Source organism: Biomphalaria glabrata, chromosome 11 (genome assembly GCF_947242115.1).
Source record: "Biomphalaria glabrata chromosome 11, xgBioGlab47.1, whole genome shotgun sequence".
NCBI lineage: Eukaryota > Metazoa > Mollusca > Gastropoda > Planorbidae > Biomphalaria > Biomphalaria glabrata.
The window spans coordinates 6,366,026-6,391,860 of NC_074721.1; the positions used below are offsets into that span (position 1 = coordinate 6,366,026).

The 25,835-nt window shown below is 36.0% G+C and overlaps 1 protein-coding gene across 7 annotated transcripts; it reads right to left on the reverse strand.

Moving 5' to 3' along the window:
* Positions 1–511: 511 nt before the first annotated feature.
* Positions 512–25,542, reverse strand: LOC106068608 (collagen alpha-1(XII) chain-like). 7 transcript variants are annotated; one of them, XM_056004609.1, is made up of 20 exons: positions 25,462–25,542; positions 23,009–23,086; positions 22,030–22,068; positions 21,568–21,933; positions 20,756–20,776; positions 19,255–19,484; positions 17,966–18,128; positions 17,374–17,556; positions 15,685–15,714; positions 14,940–14,957; positions 13,739–13,759; positions 11,347–11,370; positions 11,219–11,242; positions 10,844–10,867; positions 10,034–10,057; positions 8,308–8,727; positions 6,929–7,188; positions 5,552–5,717; positions 2,759–2,938; positions 512–589 (listed from the first exon to the last, which is right to left on the reverse strand). In XM_056004609.1, the coding sequence occupies exons 2-20, from the start codon at positions 23,073–23,075 to the stop codon at positions 582–584; spliced, it is 2,268 nt and encodes a 755-aa protein (XP_055860584.1). In that variant the 5' UTR covers positions 23,076–23,086; positions 25,462–25,542; the 3' UTR covers positions 512–581. The 7 variants fall into 7 exon arrangements, with proteins under 7 accessions (XP_055860584.1, XP_055860582.1, XP_055860583.1 ...); XM_056004607.1 differs by having other exon boundaries at positions 13,739–13,760; positions 14,932–14,957; XM_056004608.1 differs by having other exon boundaries at positions 13,739–13,760; positions 14,932–14,957; positions 25,475–25,517.
* Between the last annotated feature and the right edge of the window lie 293 nt (positions 25,543–25,835).

A 25,835-nucleotide genomic window follows, 5' to 3' on the forward strand; every position in this document is an offset into this window, starting at 1 on the left:
TAGCTAATTACTGCTAATTTTACTGTTTTTGTTAATGGATTAAGCGTCTAAGCCTCTCTGATCCCTGGCAATGAAGAAACGTTGGCATCTGTCTGTTAACTAAAAGGAAGTCAATAATCTGTCAATCACTTCTTGAATATCTGTTCCGTTCATATATACTGATGCGAGTCTGCACAAGTTATTTGTTCATCCTGATTTGAGACCAACTTTATTTTTATTCCGATGGTTGTGGTTATAAATAACGGCAACGTCTGTGATAAAATTGTTATAAAGGACATTCACTTTTTTTTTCTAAATACTAATTTATTTGTTTCTTTTACCGGGAGAAATTTTTTTTAAAAATCTGCACTGACTTTTCTCGTAGCGTGCACAAATATTTTTATTTTTTTTTGTTGAAAATTTCACCAAAGACCAATCACATGACAGGCTATCGGTATTACTGAGAAATTGATTTCAGCATTAGCTAAATGCATTGAAGTGTATTCAATGGAAATACAACAAACACAGATCGTCTTCTAGTTTGAATTTATTGCACACATTTATTTACTATGAAGATATCAATTATGGAGATATTCCTTTGCTTAAACACCTGAAAAGGGAACAAAATCGCAGTAGGTAAAATAATTGTTACATAATTCACAAAAATTTAGTAGTATGTAATGATAAACAAAAAGATACAATGCCCAAAAAAGATGCAAAGAAAAGAGGCAAAAGCCCCAAGGATTCCTAGGATGTAAATAAACATGTCAACTGACGTCAAAAGCTAAAAAAATCTGAGGTGACCTAAAAAATAAATAAATATATATTTAAACAAATATGACTTTAGAAACAAACGACTCGGTAAGACTATACGCTTTGAAATCTCTTCATCTGATTATTTTTGGTGGCCATAATACTATTTTCTAATCTATCCTACATTTTTAATTAAACAATTTAGCGACACAAATTGAGTGTGTACAGCGGAAGGGGGTGGTGTATTCATTACAAGAACTTAGCTAAGAAAAAAACGAAAATACGTATAAATAAGTAAAATGTGTCTTTATTGACTCCTCCTCCTTTATGAAGCGAATAGTAATTGCAAAACAAAACACGCAAGATATGAAGGTTTTTTAATTAGTACCTATACCCAGGGCCGGTCTTAGGCCACTGCCGCCTATGCGGCTGAAGTGGACCCCACACTTTGAAAGGCCCGCGCTTATTCTAATTGTAACCGTTATCACTTAAATATAATATTAAAGGGTTGCCGCGGCCTCTTCATTTATAGGACCTTCTGGAAATCTCCTAAAATTGCAAAATATACGAAAAAGCCATAAAAATTTGCTGAAAACTCATGAAAATCCCTTGAAAAATGGACAAAATTGTCATTTTGAGAGTGCCAATCCCACACGGGATTGAAAATAACTCGGCATTGTCAGCTTTCCATTAATAAAAATTTATTGTTGACAAATGTATTTTCTAATTTTAAAAATCCTAATTTTGACATTATGCTTTCCCCGCCCAGACTGGGACCCGCGCAATCCGTTTCGCATAGTCCCCCGAAATAGTTAGGACCGGCTCTGCCTATACCCCTCCCCCCATTTAAAAAAATCCAGGTTAAGACAGTGTGCATTATTTTCCTGAATGTCTATTTGTTATCAAACTTTTTAGTGAATATAATCGAGAATTTCAAGACATAGATCTCCAGACAATCCACCCTCTACCCATGAAGAGTTCAAACAGTCAATAAGAAAAAATGTAAAACAAAAAAAAAAGTTACATTGCAGTGACAAGTTGAGACCTAGAAACCAAATACAACATTTTTTTTTTTTATTTTGAATCATTTATCTATCAATTAAACTAGACTGAAAAAGAAACATGTTGTCTGAATCAATGGGAAAACCCATGATTTAAAAAGAGTGTGAGTCTCAAATTATCATGCATGACTTGACTAACACACGAATATGCGTCTAGTGCGAAATTATCTTCCCTTAAAAGAAACGTCACTAATTTATAAGATAAGAAGAAGGGAAACAACTCTAAGAAATCACTCTTTATCAGGAACCCATTTTACTAACTTTATTAAATGGAATCTTTCGGTCTTTAAATTGAGCTTTTGTATTAGGCTTCCTTGCGATGAGTACATTGTGTTATATATGGATGTACAATTGCTAGGGCTTGACACAGACCTTGCGATCTATGGGGCAGTTGATGTAAATGCCATCTGTTTCTGTGGCCCGCGGTTAGCTAGGGTCTCATGGGGCTAGCACAACGACCAACCGTTTTTACATTTCCCCAACTAATAACAGATTTTGGCGGCCACAAGATTCCGAAATTAAAAATTCCCAGTCTTCACCAGGATTCGAGCCCGGGACCTATCGGTTCGTAAGCCAAGCGCTTGACCACTCAGCAACGCGCCTCCCAGCACATTAAATAAAGGTATTTAGTGAATCAGGGATTCTATGTGGCCCTTATGTCCCAGCGAGGCTGTAGCTTGGGTATTGCTTTTGAAATTGTGGGTTTATCAAAGGGAGAAAATAAAGTTTTCTTGGACAGTCTATTATATATTTCATCTTTGTATTGTAATAGTAATGAGAAGTTATTTCTAGCCCACTACTATATTCAAAACGCTTTTCGATGATACTTAATTAAATGAAATATACAACGCTTTGAATCTCCTAAATGTTAAACGTGTCCATTAGCAGTCTTCATAAAGTAATCAGCACTCATCGCTACATTCTGCCTAAACCATCTTTCTTTTACTATGTTTCAACTAACTGACCATCACATGTCAACTTGACCAGGTCTCGCTTGATGTAGTCCAGCATCTCGTAGCCTCCGGTGGTGAAGACGTAATCTGACTTGCTGGCCATGGCATGCAGCTCGTCAGTATTGGTCACTCCAATGCCAACACTAATGACAGTGACGCCAGTATTCTTGAGCAGCTGGGCTTCACTGGACGCTGCAATGTACCAAAATTTACTTAGGGCTAAATTGTAGATAACACAATACTTGACCAGTACCACAATATATCGAATTTCGCTAAGCTGTCAGCCAAAGCTAAGGTTCTACACTACACTGAATACAATACAGTAGGTTATACAATACAGTAGGTTATACAATACAGTAGGTTATACAATACAGTAGTTTATACAATACAGTAGGTTATACAATACAGTAGGTTATACAATACAGTAGGTTATACAATACAGTAGGTTATACAATACAGTAGGTTATACAATACTGTAGGTTATACAATACAGTAGGCTATACAATACAGTAGGTTATAGAATACAGTAGGTTATACAATAAAGTAGACAATACAGTAGGTTATACAATACAGTAGGTTATACAATACAGTAGGTTATACAATACAGTAGGTTATACAATACAGTAGGTTATACAATACAGTAGATTATTTTTCGACATAGCTCCCTGTAGTTATCTTAAATTGTTCCATTCAAAGGAGTAGTCATGATGGGGGAGAAAAGGGGCGATTTTGAAAATCCCCTTAATAGGTCAAGCACTCCTAGGGCCCCCTAGCTACGCCACTGGTTGCATTTGTGGTGTGCACTTGTGTGGCCATATGTATGCAGATCAGTTGCTCCTTACCCTTGTCTATGTGCTCAATCGTGAAAAAGCTGTTGTCTAGACTGAACAAGCGTTTTTTCATTTGTTCACAGGATATCTTCTGTTAAATAGACCATTTGTTCCCCTTTATCTGTTCACCCAAGTGTTACCGGCTCATTGTTATAACCATAAGCACTCGGTCCTCTCTCTTTTTTTGCTCATCAGTTTGTGGTTTATTAGAGCCATTATTGAGAGAAGAGGATCTTAATCGACCACCGGCGGACAATGATTATGCTTGCCCTGGATGTCGCGAAATATGTAGGTCACAGCTGGGGTTGCGTAGCCACGGGAAATATTGTATTCCTCATTTATCTTCGGACTGGAAGATAAGCCTTATTATATTATTATTATTATTATTATTGCAATTTTAAATCCATACGATGCTGTGCGAGAAAGTTTTGCTAGTTCCGGATGTTCCTTCAGAATGACTAATTATTACATCCTACATCAAACTTCCATTAGAACGGTAAGGGATGACGGCGCGAATGGGTTAAACCCGATATCATCGAGGCGACAGTCCAAAGCGCATAGTACAGAGCACGGCGCCTTTTTTTTTGTTTTGTTCAGAAAATGAAAACCAGAAAAAAAATCCAGAAACTTTATTAGTTGGGGACTTACTAGTTATCGGGACTATTAAGTGAACATTTAAGATACCTGAATGTCATAAGGACAAGTAGGTCTACACAGTTAGCTATTATTTGTTTGCCTATTTATATATTCGACTATTTATAAAGGTATACATAATTGCACTACCTACTAATCTACTAAGGGAGGCTCGATAAAAATTGGTAATTAAGCTCTTTTAAATGGTGAGCGTCCGACAACCCGTTTTCCCCATATGTCCACAAAAGAGATAAGACCAAAAGATGGATCGCTGCCTGGTCGTGCGGTTTGCGCGCTGGACTGTCGTTCGGATTTATCGACGGTCTAGGGTTCAAACCCTGCCCGCTACCATCCCCCGTCGTCCTGCGGGAGGTTTGGAATAGGAAGTAATTTATCTTCAACTCTGAAGGAACATCCGAAACATGTAAAACATTTTAAAAACAAAAGAAAGTCCCTTACAGCTAGCGTCAGTATTGTATTTATGCAGAGTTTATGTCAACTCTCTCTGTCTATTTGCTGTCTAGTAAAAAAAAAATTGATCACGTTGTTTCTCCATACACCAATCAAGCTGAAACTTGACACAATTATTTCTTGTACCTGACAAAAACTATATTAATTTTAAAAAAAATAACCAATTAGTTGGTTAATTATTGCTAATGAATTAGTTTCTTTGGTATCAAACAAGAGAAAGAAATTGTACTTGACTGATGTGGAGGTATAAGTTGAATTAGACCCCTTTATACTTCGTCGCTTAAAAGTTTGAAGCTAACAATAAATAGCTATGAAACCTTCTATTTTTCATTAGTGCTTGCAAAGTGGCTAGTGTGTTGGTTTGAGAAGGCTTGAGCCCTTGAGTTCGAACGTAAGTCGTGCAACTTTTTTTTATACGACATTTAAGAAAGCGATCACGGTAACCTTAACTCGGATAACCCCCATCTGTCACCAAACTAATTGATACAATTGCACTTAAAATAAGCTGTTTTTCTTATGTATTTTCTTCCGAGAGATAAAGATAATGAAACTAAAAAAACATAGGACGCTCTCAAATCTAGCTGCTTTTTTCAAATGTGAGCACATTAATTTATATTAAAAACTGAAAATCTTTCCAATATGCCAATTAACCAAATCAATTTTATTTCATCAACTTTATAACATAATTACTCCAAATCTCAAAACTTTTTCTATTACTCAAAATGCATGTTCTTCAATAGTTTGCGTTTGGCATTGAGCAGGACATATCAGGGCGAAATACGATTGAAGTGTTGTGAGATTTAGTCTAGAGAATAACATTAAATTGAGCGTTTCAACTATTGCACATTTTCGTTAGCAGACTTGCACTTACTTTGATCAGGGTAGTTTGATTGTCCATCGGTCATGACAATGAGAATATCCCTGGCGTCCGGTCTACCGCCTGAGGCTGTGCTGAACAGCTGGTTGGTTCGAATCTCTGCGAAGCCCAGGTGGGTGTGCGTGCCAGGGTTGTTAGGGTACGTGATGGCCAGCAGAGACTGAAACACAAGCAAATAGTTGTTTGTCATTCATAAATGAAACCTTTCACATATCAACGATTGAATAGACGAGACGAAACTCGTTACATATTATTAGCTTCTACCGCCCCGCCCCCCATACATCTTACCGAGGGCAAACTAATTAACCGTGACTGACTATCAAGCGAATGTCTACTCTGGACATCTTTGTCTCATTAGAACTTAAGAAGTCAACCTTAGAATGACCTGTAACTCCTTCTCATTTAATGACAGTGCATTGATCTCATCTTATAAAACACAGACGTTAATTTAAAAAAAGAAGATGTGTCCTACGCGTGTCACTAGGTCAATCTAGTCATGCGTGTTAATCCATGATTTAAACTCTGCAAAGTCACTGGTTTTCCTGGCTAACTCGGGCAACTCCGACTTGTGGAGTACATATTTAAATATATGGCAACGTTATACTGTAAACAATACTGTAAACAACTGTTTATAATAAATGAGCTCAAACCACGATGCAAGATCGTCTTGAGTGAGTACTAATGCAAAAGAACAGTACCCTTTACAACCATGCGATATGTAAGATAGATAATGCAATGGTTATCTACTTCTCAGGCTGACAGTTAACGAGGGTTTCATGTGGCCAACACGACGACTAACCCACGTTTCTTTCCACAAATTTTTTCAGGAACACATTAGATATGGGTGGATTTAGGGGCGTCCTAAGAGTCCAGAAATTCAAAATCCCCGGTCTTCATCGAGATTCAAACCTGAGATCTTCGTTTGGGAAGCCAAACATTTTTACCATTCAGCCACCACTTCCCCGCTATGATACAAAGACAAGACAAAATATTGAGAGTTTGAAATCACTGGTGAAATACAGATAGCTCAAATTTAACTCTTTCTCTCCGTAATTATTTACCACATTCTGGTGGAATCAACGCTGGTATCGTCAGTTAGGAGAGAAAGAGTTAAACAGCAAGAACCCAAAATACAATATAATATAATATAATATAATATAGGCTATGATGTCCTTTGACATTCTCCTCTTTTCACATCGTTACAAATTATTTGCAATCTTCTAGATAACCTTTAAAGCAGATTCGCTGAAGTACAAAGGTATGCATATCTAATAGTGAAAGGTCATATTATTTTAAGTGTATGCACTTACAAAATTTAAAAGCAACATTATTATACTACTAATGAGGAAGCATACATGTGTTTTAACTTACATCTGAGACTGCGGTTTTATTAGAAAACGTTTTCAGATCAAATATTCGTGTGGGGACTCTGTTGAAGATAACAGTTCCGAACAAGACATCTCTGGGACCCACTGTGAACGCTTGGACAACCTCTGCAGCAAACTTGACCTGTTTCTGCCAGTTGACAGAGCCGATGCTGGTAGAGGCGTCAATCAGAAGTAAGATGTCAGCCTTAGTGGCGTTTCGACAGGGGATCACTTTCGGTGGCGGCGGCAATGTCGTTGTTGTAGCTGGTGAAAAAAAATATTTAAAAATCTTATGATTAAGACATAGATCTATAGTCTCAGAGCCGGCCTAAAGCAAGGAGGCCCTAAGCAATGTGAATAGGGTGAGCCAATGGAATAGAACAAAAGTTAAGACAGACAAACAAAAAACTTGCTGTATCTAATCTCTAATTCAACAAATAAGTTTAATTCGTAAAGCGCCGAGAGCATCAATATGCTTTATGGACAATTCATGATCAACATACTGGAAATAATGTTTGACTTTTCACCAAAAGGAAAAAAAACAGTGGTCTTCTTACATATGCAGTCTAACATGAATGGGAAGCGTGGTCGAGAGGCTAAGTGCGCTTGAACTTGGCTTGTCTTTGCTACCTAGAAAGGGGCTCGAGGTTCGACAGGCAGCACGGAAAACCAACTCCTAGATACCCCCTCCCCCCCATACTGGTCCACAAATGAGATTGGACCAAAGCGCTCTGAGCATGCTATAAGCATGAAAGTAGCGCTATATAAAAGCTATAATAATAATGTCTAACAACATGAATATGCATTGAATCATAGAGAGAACAATGCTTGTAGCCATTGAGATTTTATTAATTTTCGCAATTAAATATTTTCCTTTGAGTCCTGTGCAAGACACCCACCAATCTGAGCCCCCTAGGCGGCTTCCTAGTTTGCCTACGCCTAAGGCCGGCCCTTATAACCTTATTCCTTAAAATTAGTTTTTCGTCCTAGGAAACAATCTTGTAATTGTACTCAATAAGATTGTTTTTCAAGATTTAGAAATAATGTTTAGAAATAATGTATTATTTAGAAGATTTGATACAAAACAGCGGAATATTGACTCATTCCATTGAGCCTCGTACCCATCCCTAGACAACATAAAAGAATGGACGGACCTGCCATTGAAGGTGATTCTATCAAATGTAAAAGACAGAGAGGAAAGGAGAAAGACGGTCAACAGATGCTGTGTGGTGCCCCAACGGACAAAGGTAAATGTGAAGGTAAAGGGTGGTGTCGAACACGCAAGAAAGGTTATTACAAATCTGACATATGATATTAGTCAATCCTTCTAGAAAAAAGATGTTTGTTTTATCTTAAGTAAAGTAAAAATTTGAAAATAATTACTTGTTGTTCTTGGGGTAGTAGTCGTCGTTGTCGTGGTGGTTGTAGTTCTGGTGGTTGTCCTAGGCGTGGTTGTAGTTGTGGTTGTGGTTGTAGGCTTTGGTGTTGTCGTCGTTGTCGTAGTAGTCGTTGGTTTTGGCGTTGTGGTTGTCTTAGTTGTAGACTTCGGCGTTGTCGTGGTACTTGTGGTGGTGGTTGGCTTAGGCGTTGTAGTTGTGGTTGTAGTCGTGGTTGTAGTCGTGGTTGATTTGGGCTTTGTAGTAGTGGTTGTGGTGGTTGTAGGCTTTGGTGTTGTGGTAGTGGTAGTAGTAGTTGTAGGTTTTATCGTTGTCGAAGCCCTGGTTGTCGTGGTTGTTCTTGGTGTAGTGGTTGTTAATTTGGTTGTGCTTTTCACTGTAACAATCTTTTCCGTTGGCTCTTGCTCTGAAAATGAAACCAATAAAACAAGGAAATAATTATGCAAAACTGAATGCACCCATTTAAATATAGAATTCTATTAGTAGTTAAAGCAGTGAAACTTACAGGGTGTTATGTAACACTATAGTATGATAAATGTTTACTTGGAAATTAAAGCAACTTGAATAAAGTTTAGGGTACATTTTTCTTATCTTATTATCAATATCACCCCCACCTCCGCTACGTAGACGCTTTAAGACCAGACCTCAAAACGGTAAACATGGATAGATATAGACTGCACCATATGCATAGAGATGGTGACCAAGAAAGCTACGGACAGTGAAAAAACATGTACCTAGTGCTGGAAGAAAAGTCGTATATACTGAAAACTGTAACGTATCTACAACCAAAGCGAAAGCCACCCTAATCTGCGATATATGCTGGCGGGAGTGTCTCTCCAAAATAGGGCTTTACAGTCACATAAAGAAGTGCTCGAGATGGACTGAAGGATGTCAATATGTACAATTATTTATTAATATAAAGGGGTACCGTATGTTCGAGCCTACATCATGTTTGTTTACAGCGCTCTATAAATTAAATTATTATTATAATTATTATTAATATTGATTTTTATAGTTGCTAGTATTCAAAGTACGTCTACTTGTGAGTTCAGAAGCCAAGACTACTTGGAAAAGGCTCGGCCACCTAACCGAAAAGCACCCAAAGGCAGCACAAAAACTTCATTCACAATAACCGAAGAGATTGTACCATCGTCAACTGAATATGCTGTAAGCATGAAAGATGTGGTATATAAAAAAAGCAACTAAATACCTTGAAAACACTCAAAAAGAAACAGCTAAGTTGTAATGGAGAATGTATTTTTTTTTAAAAAGTAAATTTTTTCCTTTCAGACTTTGCGATCTATGGGGCAGATAATGTTAAGGTTATCTGTTTCTTTGGCCAACGGTTAACGAGCAGGGTGTTATGTGGCCAGCACAACGACCAACCGCCTTTACTTTCCCCAACTAAAGTTAGATACCCATTAGGGTTGGGTGGACTCAGGGGCGCCCTAAAAATCCCGAAATTCAAAATCCCAGTCTTCACCGGGATTCGAACCCAGGAACTCAGTTTCGGAAGCCAAGCGCCTAACCACTCGACCACCTCGCCCCCAGAATGTATTTAATTATTGCTAAACATGAACAATAAAATGTTGTATTACCTTGGTAGTAAAACGAAACTCAGTTTCGGAAGCCAAGCGCCTAACCACTCGACCACCGCGCCCCCAGAATGTATTTAATTATTGCTAAACATGAACAATAAAATGTTGTATTACCTTGGTAGTAAAACGGATCTTGTTCTGTAGATTGAAGGAAAATGTGTTAATTTTTTTTTTACGAAATCGGATTACGATGTTATGGAATGGCATTAATTGTATCTATAGAACATATATTAGAACATGCATTAGAACACGCATTAGAACATGTATTAGAACATGCATTAGAACATGCATTAAAACATGTATTAGTACATGCATTAGAACATGCATTAGAACATGTATTAGAACATGTATTAGAACATGTATTAGAACATGCATTAGAACATGCATTAGAACATGTATTAGAACATGCATTAGAACATGCATTAGAACATGTAATAGAACATGTATTAGAACATGCATTAGAACATACATTAGAACATGCATTAGAACATGTATTAGAACATGTATTAGAACATGCATTAGAACATGCTTTAGAACATGCATTAGAACATGTATTAGAACATGCATTAGAACATGCATTAGAACATGCATTAGAACATGCATTAGAACATGTATTAGAACATGCATTAGAACATGTATTAGAACATGCATTAGAACATGTATTAGAACATGCATTAGAACATGTATTAGAACATGTATTAGAACATGTATTAGAACATGCATTAGAACATGCATTAGAACATGTATTAGAACATATATTACAACATGTATTAGAACATATATTACAACATGTATTACAACATATATTACAACATATATTACAACATGTATTAGAACATGTATTATCGTTACATTACACTTTTTATCCACGTTATGGTTTAAATGATAATACATAGTTTTGACAAACTAACGATGTTTTCTTACCATTGTACTGAGCTGGTTCTTGTTCTGAAAAGTACAAAAGAAAAATGTCAATTACATGTTTAATTTCATTGTGTTAATATTTGTAATGTCAAGTTCCTCTTTCAGACCTTGCGATCTATGGGACTAATGATATTAAGGTCATTTTTGTTCCTTGGTCAAAGTGTCATGAAGCCAGCAGAACGATCAACCCCCTTTACTTTACCCAACTAATGTCAGGTACCCATTAGAGTTGGGAGCTCTGAAAATCCCGACATTTCAAATCGATGTATTCACCGAGACACGAACCAAGAAGCCAAGAACTTTCTACACCCTGCCACCACATCCCCAATATTTTGAATATTTAAATAAAATAAAATGCAATGCTATTCAGCTTACCATTGTACTGGGCTGGTTCTTGTTCTAAAAAAACAATACAAAAGAAAAATGTTTATTACATGTATAATATCATTGTGTTTAATAGTTTTAATCTAAATAAAATATCTTGAAAATGCTGTTCATCTTACCATTGTATTGAGCTGGTTCTTGCTCTGAAATTAACACACAAAAAAAAAGTTAGTTTTGTAGTTGGAATAAAAACAGAGAGTAGAGAGACGGAAAGAGAGAGAGAGTGAGAGAGAAACATGTTGAAGAGAGACAAAGAGATACAAATAATAATGGAGATAGGAGAAAAGAAGAGAGTCATTGTGGGCAAGGACAAAGACACACAGAAAGAAACTGTAAAAAGAGAAAAAGGGAAAGAAAAGGAGTAGAAAGAAAGGAAAAAGAAACATGGAAGAGAGAGATGAAAGGAGCAAAAAGGGAATAGAAAAACAGATGTGTAAATGGAAAAGAGAAACATTGAAGTGAGATAAAAAAATGGAAATACCAAAAAAAGAGAGAACTAAATGAGGAAAGAGAGAACTAAATAAGGAAAGAGAGAACTAAATGAGGAAAGAGAGAACTAAATGAGGAAAGATAGAACTAAAAAAAAAAAGGTAAGAGAAAACTAAGTAAGGAAAGAGAGAACTAAATGAGGAAAGAGAGAACTAAATAAGGAAAGAGAGAACTGAATGAGGAAAGAGAGAACTAAATGAGGAAAGAGAGAACCAAATGAGGAAAGAGAGAACTAAATAAGGAAAGAGAGAACTAAATGAGGAAAGAGAGAACCAAATGAGGAAAGAGAGAACCAAATGAGGAAAGAGAGAACTAAATGAGGAAAGATAGAACTAAAAAAAGGTAAGAGAGAACTAAATAAGGAAAGAGAGAACTAAATGAGGTAAGAGAGAACTGAATGTGGGAAGAGAGAACTAAATAAGGGAAGAGAAAACTAAATAAGGGAAGAGCGAACTAAATAAGGGAAGAGAGAACTGAATGAGGAAAGAGAGAACTAAATGAGGAAAGAGAGAACTAAATAAGGAAAGAGAGAACTAAATGAGGAAAGAGAGAACCAAATGAGGAAAGAGAGAACTAAATAAGGAAAGAGAGAACTAAATGAGAAAAGAGAGAACTAAATGAGGAAAGAGAGAACTAAATAAGGAAAGAGAGAACTAAGTAAGGAAAGAGAGAACCAAATAAGGAAATAGAGAACTAAATAAGGAAAGAGAGAACTAAATGAGGAAAGAGAGAACTAAATAAGGAAAGAGAGAACTAAATGAGGAAAGAGAGAACCAAATAAGGAAAGAGAGAACTAAATAAGTAAAGAGAGAACTAAATGAGGAAAGAGAGAACTAAATGAGGAAAGATAGAACTAAAAAAAAGGTAAGAGAGAACTAAATAAGGAAAGAGAGAACTAAATGAGGTAAGAGAGAACTAAATGAGGGAAGAGAGAACTAAATAAGGGAAGAGAGAACTAAATAAGGGAAGAGAGAACTAAATAAGGGAAGAGTGAACTGAATGAGGAAAGAGAGAACTAAATGAGGAAAGAGAGAACTAAATAAGGAAAGAGAGAACTAAATAGGTAAAGAGAGAACTAAATGAGGAAAGAGAGAACTAAATAAGGAAAGAGAGAACTAAATGAGGAAAGAGAGAACTAAATGAGGAAAGAGAGAACTAAATGAGGAAAGAGAGAACCAAATAAGGAAAGAGAGAACTAAATAAGTAAAGAGAGAACTAAATGAGGAAAGAGAGAACTAAATGAGGAAAGATAGAACTAAAAAAAAGGTAAGAGAGAACTAAATAAGGAAAGAGAGAACTAAATGAGGTAAGAGAGAACTAAATGAGGGAAGAGAGAACTAAATAAGGGAAGAGAGAACTAAATAAGGGAAGAGAGAACTAAATAAGGGAAGAGTGAACTGAATGAGGAAAGAGAGAACTAAATGAGGAAAGAGAGAACTAAATAAGGAAAGAGAGAACTAAATAAGGAAAGAGAGAACTAAATGAGGAAAGAGAGAACTGAATAAGGAAAGAGAGAACTAAATGAGGAAAGAGAGAACTAAATGAGAAAAGAGAGAACTAAATGAGGAAAGAGAGAACTAAATAAGGAAAGAGAGAACTAAATAAGGAAAGAGAGAACCAAATAAGGAAATAGAGAACTAAATAAGGAAAGAGAGAACTAAATGAGGAAAGAGAGAACTAAATAAGGAAAGAGAGAACTAAATGAGGAAAGAGAGAACCAAATAAGGAAAGAGAGAACTAAATAGGTAAAGAGAGAACTAAATGAGGAAAGAGAGAACTAAATAAGGAAAGAGAGAACTAAATGAGGAAAGAGAGAACTAAATGAGGAAAGAGAGAACTAAATGAGGAAAGAGAGAACCAAATAAGGAAAGAGAGAACTAAATAAGGAAAGAGAGAACTAAATGAGGAAAGAGAGAACTAAATAAGGAAAGAGAGAACTAAATGAGGAAAGAGAGAACTAAATAAGGAAAGAAAGAAAGAGGAAACATACAAAGACCGAAAAATAAAGGAAATAAAATGTACCGTAATACTGCGGTTCTTGTTCTGGAGACAAAAGAAAAAAATTAGTAAGAAAATGAGTGCATTCCCTGTAGGCCTACTTAGTTCACAGTTTAATAGTATCAAGTAAAACTTGAACTAAACATTTCTATTTCAAGGTTTTCTCAATTAAGCAACCAATTATTTTGTTTTTCACACATTACATTTTTCTTTTAGTATTAGGTTATAACAAAATGCAAAGGTCTTCAATACCAGTAATTATCTTCATAGTCAATTTATATTTTTTATTTAAAACTTCATTTACTATTTTTAGATACATATTGACCTAAGCCTTTAATATCTATACTTTTATAAAACAATATGTATTAAATTATATAAGATAGCTCCTCTTAAAGACCTTGTGTTCTATAGGGCAAATGATGCAAAGGTCAGTTTCTGTGGTCCACTGTTCACGAGGTTAGCATGTGGCCAGCACAACGACCAACCGCCTTTACTTTTCCCAAACATTTCGTTTCCCCGGTTCGGAATTTTGAACATCTATCCCTCAGCCACGAGCCTCCGTTTTTTTTTTAAATAAATAATTTTCAATTACTGTTTCACATTCGACATTTGAAATTTGCATGGGGATATTAAAGCTTAGTTTTATGTTGTTTCTTTTTATGTATGCACTATTTATGTGGACACAATTGAACACATTATTCTTATCTACGTCTTAGCAAACAAGAAGACGTTCCTCAATGTTATTGCAGACGTCATGTATGTTGTCATATATGCAAGAGTCTGTGTAGTGATGGACTTCACTTGTGAAGCATAATTATCCATATATTGTGTTAAGATGATTTCAGTTTTTTTTTCTATCATTTCACCGGAATATTTTAATTGTATAAATGATAATATTCATTCAATTATTTGTTTGTTTGTTGTTGTTTTTTTTTTTTGTTTCTGTTGTAATCCAAAACAAGCAGGCCAACTTGCCAAGCTAGAAACAACTGTGTTTTTTTTGACTATATTTGTATTATTATTATGCCTAAAATGGCAGTGCCTTCGATTCCGAAGATTGAGATCACTACAACAATTCAATTCCGAGAAATATCAAAGCTATTTACAAGTAGGTTGCTCTCTACATAGGTTAATTTCTCATATAGCAAGAACTAACCTCTATGAATATTAAATCCATATGTTTAAAACGTGTATGTTATAGTAATGGTGAAATAATTGGCATTACCTGTAACACTCGGCTTCGCTAAAAGAGAAAGAAAGACTATGTATCAATGACAAGTAGTATTTGATGAATATACATTCATATTATCTTTAAAGTGAGACATCGTATTATCAATGATAACTAAAACTGTAAATTATCACGTTTATTGAACACCCTAGTTTCATTTAAAGATCAATAATTGCAATTTTTTCCACTGTCTTGTCGCTAAACTCTAATCTAATCCAAACGTCAAAAAATGCTTCAGGAGACAGCCACGAGGAAACATTATAAGGCTGTGACTATACTGGATGATCATGCGACGATGCTGAAAGCCAACATTATCTTCAAATATAAATACAAAATCTATTAAAATACTGAGAAAGACACAAAGATAAAGGCACATTCCTCGTTCCATATGGATAATTTTGTACAAATGCTCCTTCTTATTAGGGCATGGAATGGGTTGCTTGAGCCAGCCAGGAAAACCAGTGACTTGGCAGACTATACGTCATTGGTATCCATGACTAGATGCATAATGCGTAGGAAGTAATCATCTTCTTTTTGAAGTAACGTTTGTTATATATAAGATAAGATTCTGTCTCTGTTTGGAGCCATCCTATTAGCTGCGTGGAGATAGAGGAATTGCCTCAATAGACAATACGCGACGCCCTCATATCATCCTAACAGATGAGTAATAAGTATCTGTAAGATGGAAAGAGACTTTTTAATAGTATGAAGTTTTGTTAATGAAACAAATAGCATGACTTACTTTGTACTTTGACTTTGACTCCCTCAGAGACTGAAATACAAGCAAAACTGTAATGTAAATAACTCTACTAGAATATACCGATATCAAGGCTTTATTAAACAAGATTACAGTACACAGTAAACGAGCACAGACATTTCTCATGTGGCATTGTTTAAGTACTAGGAACACACACAAACAATGGACATGAACTTCTGACAAGCTGGACACACAGAAAATAAACAACTCAGTTACACTACAATAACATAATAACATTAAAAAAAAAACTACTTTAAAAAAATAATTTCATATTAAGCGTATTTATATACACTAGTTAAGGCATTAAATTTGTAAAAGATCAAGAATCTAGACTATTCTAGACTGACAATAAAAATGCATTTATAAATATAAAATAAATGAGGGGAATAACCTCAATCAAACTCGTGGCTCAATCCTTCTTAGGCTTCTCAAGTTAACACGGTAACCGCTCTACTAGTAGAGAGCTTATGAATATGAAATATTATATCTATTGTTTCTATAGTCTTGTCCTATTTCCAGGTTTGTGTATTAAGACTCACGATGACATATAAAGGGGACTAATTCAGCTTATACCACCACCTCAGTCAAATACAATTTTATTCTCTTGTTCGACATACCATAATATAAATGTATTACTAATATTTAGTTAACTAATTATTTATTTGTTTATTGATTCTTGTGTTTTAAGCTAAAAGATAGAATTGTACAAAATTCCAGCTTGATCCTAGATTGGGTGTGGAAGAAATCACGTGTATACACTTTGTACTAGACAGAGTGATTCGATATAAGCTTTCTAAGAAGACATGTTCGATTCAGTTTTGGAAAAAAAAAAGGGTCAGTGAAAGTGTTCAGATATTTTGTACAGATTTAACACGAAGGCACAATAAAAATATTTCATTTATTTGGAAAATATTTTATATAATAATTGTATTACAGAACAAAGGTTAAAAAAAGCAGTGTCTCAACGAAAACCTAAAGGTGGTAGATTCAAATGCCGGCAGAAGACCCAAAGACAGGTGACCCAAAGGCAAATGACCCAAAGGCAGGTTACCCAAAGGCAAGTGACCCAAAGTCAGGTGACCTAAAGGCGGATATGGAACTAAAGGTATAACATCTTGGAATGATGAAATGAAGAATGGAAAGATAAGTTTGGATGATGCATGGTAACTTTGAATCCGAAGAAGAAGTGCCGCATATATCCTGGCTATGCAGCTCTAGATGTGACCTGCATAATTTGCCACAAACGATGAAGAATAAAACATTGCCTGCCGGTGACCCGATTTAACTTCGTTTTTCTTCTTAGGTCGATAGAAGATATACTCCTTCCCCCAAGGAGACAACTCACACTATATATTATACTATTTTAGTGTATTTTTTTGCAACTGAGCCCTGAGACTGAATCGAAAATATTTATTAAAATCATACCAAATGTATCATGTTTTTATTTATGTCTTCTGTAGGATGATTTAGCTCTGAACATGATCATCTTATTCATACTTTGGTTTATAAACAAAAGACACAATCTCAAATGCGAACATTTAAGACAGCTTTAAAATTCTACTTTCGTAATAGTCGCAAGACAACTACAAGTCACAAACAATTCTCACTTAATTCTAAGACACATTATAAAAATACAAATAAAACCTCGCCAGCTTTTAATGTGCATCTTATTACCTTGACAAGTCTGTTCCACAATTTGGCCTAAGAAATTGTTTAGTACATCAAAATCGTCCACTTTGAAGAAGAACTCGGGTCTGCTCGCCAGAGAGAGGAGTTCTGTTTCTTTTATACCGGAAGTGATGCCAATAGACAACATAGTGACGCCTCGAGATTTTAATTTATTGGCCTCAGAAAGAGCTGGGAAGATAAAACAATAGAAAGTGTAAGGCTTTAACTTTTTATATTGACGTAAAGAACTTTTGCCGGTGTTACTGAAGTAGTTTGAGTTCAGGGTTACCCCCAGTTCAAACACTCAACACCTTGCGGGAGCCTTAACAGTAAGCAGATGCCAAGCAGATGGGTAAGGCGTGGGCACAGTTAGAGAGAGACTCGCTTAGAACTGAGACGCCTGGAGGAAAATCTTTAGTGTTCCACTCCCCAGACGGGACCAAAGCAAGACGTTTAATTGATGATTTGTTGAGCTTCTCTCACTGGCTTTATTTGCAAATAAACATATTCTTATTAGTAAATTTTTTATTTTAAACCTGAGTATTAATTAATTCACAATGTTAATGCTCAAGAAACAGCAAGAGAATCGCGTTCCTACTTGCAAACGGGTTAGTGGACTGTCCGTCTGTCAGAATGACAACAATGTCAGGGGCGTTGTCTCTTCCTCCGGAAAAACTTTCAAACAAGTAAGAACTGCTGATTAACTTGAGGGCTTTGTCGGTGTACGTAACTTCGCCTTCGTAAGGGGTTTCCAGTATGGCCTGTGGAATGAAAAAGTTATTATAAAATTACAGTCGTCGGATTTTTTAAAAAGTTGAAAACATTTGAAACGATGAAGTATTGAGAGATACGAAAAAAAACAACAATGAATTAATTTACGATTACAAATAACCAAAAGCTTTCATTGTGTGATTAAAGAATTGTAATGACTCTTGACTTTTTAAATCTTTTTTCCACTGGACTGGAACACATATTATGGCACAAATATTTTTATTTATTTATTACATATTCATTTAGTTATTAGTAACATCTATAACAGAAAACAAATAGGGTCAAAAGTCTAATCCATTGAATCAAATAACCGGTCAATAGGACGAACTGCTTATTCGGTTTGATTACTGAAGTACAACGAAATCTTAAAACACATATGTTCGTGTAATTGGACAAGCCGGTTATTCTGACAACAGTGGTTGTGTCCGAAGATGTCCGACTACCTATATCGGACTTATGGATATTTAATTACAACAATAATTTAACATTTGTTTGTGTGTTCCTTACCACAGTGTAAATCTGTTTTTGTTGTTTAAAAAGAACAGTAATTCTGTACGTAATAAGAAAATAAGTTTTAATGAAATTATTTATGTCCAAAAATGTTTCAGGATCCTTAAGTTAATTTTTTTTCTTACTTTTGAATTCTTTACATTATTTATTACATGCGGCCAAAAAAACAACAACAACAAAAAACCTTGTTGAGATATTTTACAGCCTACACAAACTTCAATCCACATTGTATACTGAAAACAAATAGACTTGGTTCACCTTTAGACCTTGCAGTTTATAATTTAAAGGATGTAAATGTCATGTGTTTCTATGGCCGACGGTTAACGATAGTGCTATGTGACCAGCACAAGGACCAACCGGTTTACTTTCTTTAATTAATGCCAAGTACCCATTAGAGTTGGGTGGACTTAGGAGTGCCTTAAAAAATCATAAATTTTAAAATCCCATTCTTTATCAGGATTCGAGCCCTTAAACAGTCAGCTCGGTAGACAAGAGCTTTATCACTCAGCCACCACACCCATCCCAGAGGCTTGATTACAAGAAATGTATATGGGGGCCAAGATCAAAATGTGATGGGCACCACTTCTGATTAGTGTTACTTCTTACCTTCTGAATAGAGAACAAGTCATTGTATTCCTTCAAATCAAACCAGATCTGAGCGTCAGTGCTGAAGACCACAAGGCCCACCCTGACGTCATTGGCGCCGACAAAGAACGAGGCCGCTATGTTGGCGATGAAAGAAAGCTGCTTCTTAAAGTTGATAGATCCGATGCTGCCCGAGGAGTCAACGACGAAGATGACGTCAGCGAGGGCCCGACACCGGAAATTGAGAGGCGCTGGAATGTAAATGAGCAAATCTCTTTTTCTGTTATAAAGAATGCGTGTGTGTTTATAATGATATATATGGCTGCCTGGTCGTGCGGTTTGCGCGCTAGACTGTCGTTCGGATTTATCGATGGTCGAGGGTTCAAACCCTGCCCGCTCCCATCCCCCGTCGTCCTGCGGGAGGTTTGGACTAGGAAGTAAACTATCTTCAACTCTGAAGGAACATCCGAAATATGTAAAACATTTTACAAACAAACATATGAAAGTTTTTTGTTTTTTTTAATCTTTTAAAAATGTGTCTAAATGAAAATTAATTTTAAAAATTTATATTGTTTAAAATATTGTCATGTGGCAAAACCATGTCTTTATGTTTCTTGATTACTCAGTATAGTTTGGTAACAAAAAAGAATTAATAGAATTAATAAAAGGGGTAAAAAATAATTTTGACAATGTGTCAAGAGCAAGGGTGTGTAGATGTGAGATTGTGTGTGTGTTTGTTTATTTTATAAGTTGTGAGGGTGAACTGCCTTGGCACGGGATTTTCAAGGGGGGATAATAAGGTTTCTTGTCGTCCGTCTAGTTAGTTGGAGAGCTGACCTGGTCTAAGTAGGGTGCCCGTGATTGTTTATTAGTTTTTATGTCTAGCGTGCTATGTGTGTGAACGGGGTAATATTATGTGTGGCATTGATGGCCTATGTTAATTGAATCTAGTCTAAGCGCCCTGTAGTATTAATTTGGACATATTTAGTACTTTTAGTTATTGAAGATAATGTTTTCTATGTTATATGTGTAACCTAGTGTTGGCTGTAAATAAATACAAATTCTATACTCCTTCGTCGAGTGTATTGTATAATACTTGTACGTTTTAAAGACCAGTATTGGAGAATCATACCCTTTAGTATATCGAGCCATTTATCTATAGCGAGAACTACTCCAAGCCGTTTACACAATGCTCAAATTAAAAATACATAAGTAAAATATAACAAATATAAATTTTTTGAAAAAAGCTACTGTCGACTGAAAGAGCACACTTCAATTGCTGCCATATATCTCAATATTGCAAGGTTTTTCTCCAATTTTTTGGATTTACAAAAATTATTAATTCTTACTACATGATTAACTAATTAGTTTTGTTTTATTGACCCATGTTCTGTCATCGATAATAAATAAATAAATTTCAACTTGATTGGAGAAAGAATGTCTATAAATCCACCCAGACAGACAAACAGACCAACGAAATAGAACTTGTCTGAAGATAAATTATTTCTGTACATGAACTCACCTAAATATTTTCCTCCTTGTGCTGTAAAGAAAATAGCACAATAATAATAATTAGATCAGAATTCAATAAAAATACCCAGAAATACCCAAAGGCAGAGGCAAATTCCCTTTTCTATATGCTCCGTCATGTTTGTACAAATATTTTTAGTGTATAGAACAAAATGCATTGTGTTCAATTGTACTTTATAGTACTGTACGTTAGGAAGCCTTGGTAAATTGGTATTGAACTTGCAGTACAACATAGCAGTTACAACCAATTCATTTCTTAGGTTTTATCTTAAAAATTGCAAGCATTTCTCCAAGAGGGAAGATAATTACAACCTAAGCGTATCACGTGTCAATCTAGTCGTGCACGCTAATTAGATCTAGAGACACTGCAAGGTTTTCCTAACTGATTCAGGCATCGCCGATCTTTCCTCAAAGAAAGAAAAAACACTTGTACGAATGTTTCCTAGCTTATGGAAAAAGAAACATCTCAGAGTATTTATATATATATATTTATAGCGTTTATATAGCGCTACTTTCATGCTTATAGCATGCTCAGAGCGCTTTGGTCCAATATCATTTGTGGACCAGCGGGGGGGGGGAGGTATCTAGGAGTTGGTTTTCCGTGCTGGCGCTCAGTAACACAACTCTGCCCGAGTCGGGTGTCGAACCTCGAGCCCCCTTCTAGGTAGCCAAGCCAAGCCAAGTTCAAGCGCACTTGGCCTCTCGACCACGCTTTAGTATAAAGACTAAAAAAATGTATTAACATTAAATTAATAATAAATATTTCCAAATGTATATGTTTAAATATTCATTCGTTTCACCAACCGTCTTTGCAAGGAACCAGGCGGCCATCGAAAGAGCAGTACAAGTTGACAGCAGCATCCACCACAGTCTTTACTAGGTTGGCAGGATTCAGGAGTGAGCCCGCGAGCGACAAGGACCTTTTAATGATGGGACTTTCGCTAACAATGGCTGGCTCAGACGATGTTCTTCTGCTACTTGAAAGGAAATACCTCAGTTCGATTCCATCCTCCTTGCTCCTTGTTTTGCTTTTGTCGACGTTGCTGTTGTTATCGTTGGATTCATCACTTCGACTTCTCGTTTCTTCTTTACTTTTTCTTTCCTTTTTACTTCCTTCCTTCTCTCTGGTTGTTTCTTCCTTGGTGAGTAGTTTCAAGCTCTTTGTAGACTCTAGAGATGATCAGAAAGTTACAAGAACATGTTAGAGAGTATTACTTTAATGCGAATAAAACTATAATTTACTCTACAATACATGATAGTTGTCACCTTTTTCTTTGCTTCCGTCTTTGACAGGCGATGACTTTTCTGTAAGAAAACGAATATATTAGAAGGTCTTGTAGGTTTTACTCATTTATATTTTAATTATATACTACAGTGTTTCCCAAATTTTTATTCCTTAACAAAACAGATCTCGAATTCTGAATATTTAGCGAAACGCTGTGCTTATTTTTTAGAGAGATTAATTCGCAATGTGGCCTACTAGTTAGTTATTTCAGCAGTTCGTGGAACACATATTCAAGTATTGCGGAACACTAGGGTTCCGCGGAACAAAGTTTGGGAAACACTTAATTATAGAAAAATGTCATTGAATATTTTACTAACATATATTTCATTTTGTTTATTGTGTATTTTTTTTATATAATACAAATGAAAACTAAAATATCAGAAATGTGAATAAAATTGTATAAGTCAAATTTTGTTAATGTTCTCAAACGATTTTCCTAGAAAGGTAACACTTTTAATGTAAAAAATTAAATAAATGTAAATTTGGCTAGAGAATGAATCTTAGGTCTAGATCAGGCATCAATTTTTGAAAAGAATATCGCGTTCTTGAAAGGGTTATCGCGTTCGGAATTTCCCGAACGTAAGGCTGTATTGATTCAAGAGTTTAATTAATAAATTAAGGTTCAGGGTTCCGCGGAACAAAGTTCAGGAAAATTTGGCGCACTGTCTTCTAAGTCAAGATCTCAATACTTATTATTGTAATATTAAAAGGTGTACTAGATCTATACATTGGCAAAGGATTTTTTCTCAGCTAAAAAGGGAGAGTGAGTGCTGTACAAATTTAATATTAATTAATTTGAGAAAACAATCGCTAAATAAGTTGCATAAAGGAGACCTCGTCTTTTAAAAGGAGAGTATCTTTAATGTTTTTATTGTTCACTTTAAGCGACATTCTTTGTTCTCAAAAGAATACTTTTCAATATTATTTGAATTAAAAAAAAAAAATAATATTTGAACTTACTAGAACCTTTTCCGTCAGACACGGCCATCATGGCAATGATAAAAAAAACAAGTATGGACGTGCGCATTGTTGCAATATCTGATGAAATATATGAAACATTACTGCATTTATAACAATACCTCTTGTTAGCTAGCAAACTCTTTATGGGGCAATACCTGGAACCTAGAAACGGTTCTCGAAAGCTGCTTTAACGATTTTCTAGCTAATACTCCAAACAGGGAAAACTCTTGATTGATATTTTTTTTTTCAAAATATAATCATCTTAATATTAAATTTAAACATACACCAGTACTAGTTTCCACATATATTAACTATAGAGTAAATACAATTTTTAAAAAATACGCTCATGATAAAATTGTGTACCTTCTTATGTACAAATCATTAGCTTGGCAAAACTATTATCTTTTACTTCATGTCTCTACCTAGATCAGTCTACAGACTCTATACTAGTGTTGTTGTATTTTTTTCTATGTTTCAACGTCTGGGACTGCATCACTATGTTAGCATTTTCTTTTCATATCACTAACTTGATCCAATGTTAATGTCTAAGGGCTGAGCCGAAGGCTCTTCGAGCCCTAAGTTTGAAAAAAAACCTGCTTGGACACCAAACAGTAAAAAAAAAAACCTGTGTGAACACACAGTTCTGTTTGGGAGAGACCCTAGACAATGTCTATATAAAGCATTGCTGTTGACCGATGCGTTTGGCCCCCAACGCGTGGGCTAGATACACGGCCGAAGGCCGAGAATGCACCGGGATCTTCTGCCATTTTCCTTCAATGTACCAAGCTAACTGTGCGGGACCCGCCATTTATGTAACGGTCCCTTTGAGGAACAGCGCATGGATTGGTGACAGGTTTGTGGGGACTTTTTTACAACTCCGCCGTGCAATGAGTGGACTCTCGTCTACCCGTGGGCATCCCCACGGGAGTCCTGTGTTGCTACCCATTTAGCCTAGCCACTTCCTCTAATGGCCGTTTCCACGCGGGCGCCACGATGAGGCAGGGCAACGTGCCCGCGCTAACTTGATCCAGTATTGTAGTCTAGACTTCTGTCGGTTTATGTTGCCATGTGTGGATCAATATCATCACACTTATATTGGCCTCCTGCAGTCGTAGAACGACTATGGTTCATCTCGAACACATTTTCATATGTCTGGTGGAGCTCTAGTTTGGAGAGACACTCCCACGTCCATACATATTGCAGGTCAAGTTTCTCCTTGGTTATAGAGGAGATGGCCATTTTACGTGTGGCACGCTTTTCTTCAAGAGCTGAGGCTTCTGGCTTTCTATAACTTTCAGCGTTTCTCTCCAAATAATGGTCAGTATCAATGTGCACTGATTTTAAGTCACATTTTATCACATCCACGTAACGGAGGTGGGGGCGACCAGTTTTTCCTGAGCCAGACTCAAGTTGCCCGTAGAGAATGATTTTCGGGATGCGATTCTCCTCCCTCCGGCGAACATGTCCGAGCCAGCGCACGCGGCGTTGCCTGAGGACTGTAAAGATGCTGGGAAGGCCCGTTCTCGCCATGATCTCAGTATTACACACTTTTTCTTTCCATTTTATTTTCAAGATCCTTCTAAGCAGCGCAAGTGGAGTGAGGTTAGTTTTCTCTCTTGCTTTGTGTAGGTAGTCCACGACTCACTGCCGTACAGTAGCGTGCCAAGAACGCATGCCTTGTAGACCTCCATTTTGGTCGCTGTGGTGAGCTTCTGTTTTTTTCCAAACTCTTGGTCGGAATCTAGCGAAGGTTGAATCGGCCTTCCCTATGTGTCTCTAGAAGAGGAGATGAGAATCACACTAGAATTTTTATATACTCTGGGCAGCTTTGTACACGGGAGTAACCAGGATTGGCAAGGATTAAAAAGTTTCTTTTTTTTTTTTAATTTATCATTAAATACACAATGCTTGTCATCGAGTCCAGGAGGAGTGAAGCGAAATATTACATTGCCTCAAGCCTGCTCTCAGAATTTTCGAGAGTGGTGAGTTGAGCAGGCCAATACCCCCCGTTTACACTAAATGTACTTCACGGTGGTACAGAAGTCTGGGACGGCTGCAAACAACAAGATAGTCGGTATTTATCTATCAATAATTTAGCGGAAATTAATAACTATAGGAAACATTCTCCAGCCACAAGAACAATCATTTAGGTATTTTATTTAGGGAATCGGTGTGCTTGGTTTACTGTTTAAGCTAGTTTTGAGCCCTATTAATTATGGCCACTAGATTTAGTGTTGACAGAAACATGATTCCGCTACAAAAGCATTCGTAGAATTTATATTTTATATTAAAATTTCTAAAATATTTATCGAGTGTTAATTAATTGCTTAATTTTGATATTCCGTTCAATAAAACACATTTTTTGAGGTACGCAATGCTTTAGATGAGATATTATTTATTTTATTTATTAAGTTATAAGAATTTACTTATTAAAAAAAAGATATTAGTCTTACCTTATTTACTTACTAAATTTTAGTCAGTAGACCTTAAATTATCTCCCTCTGAAATGTGACCAAGGCACAGAAGTGAACATTTCTTATATTATACTAGGCTGTACAACTACAAAACAAATATTAATTACGGAGAGAACATATTTGTTTAATGTAATAGAAAACTAACCCTCATTTTCATGACACAATTTACACTTTGGCTGAATATAACCTTTTGATCCAGAGAATTAATCTAATGTTTAAAAAATGCAAAATGCTAAACGTTAGAATAAAACATTTCCTCTTTTTTTTTCTCTTTTGATGGTTTTTTGGGGGTTATAATCTGCATTCAGGAACAGGAAAGGAAATACTGCACAATATTTGGATAGATAGATAGA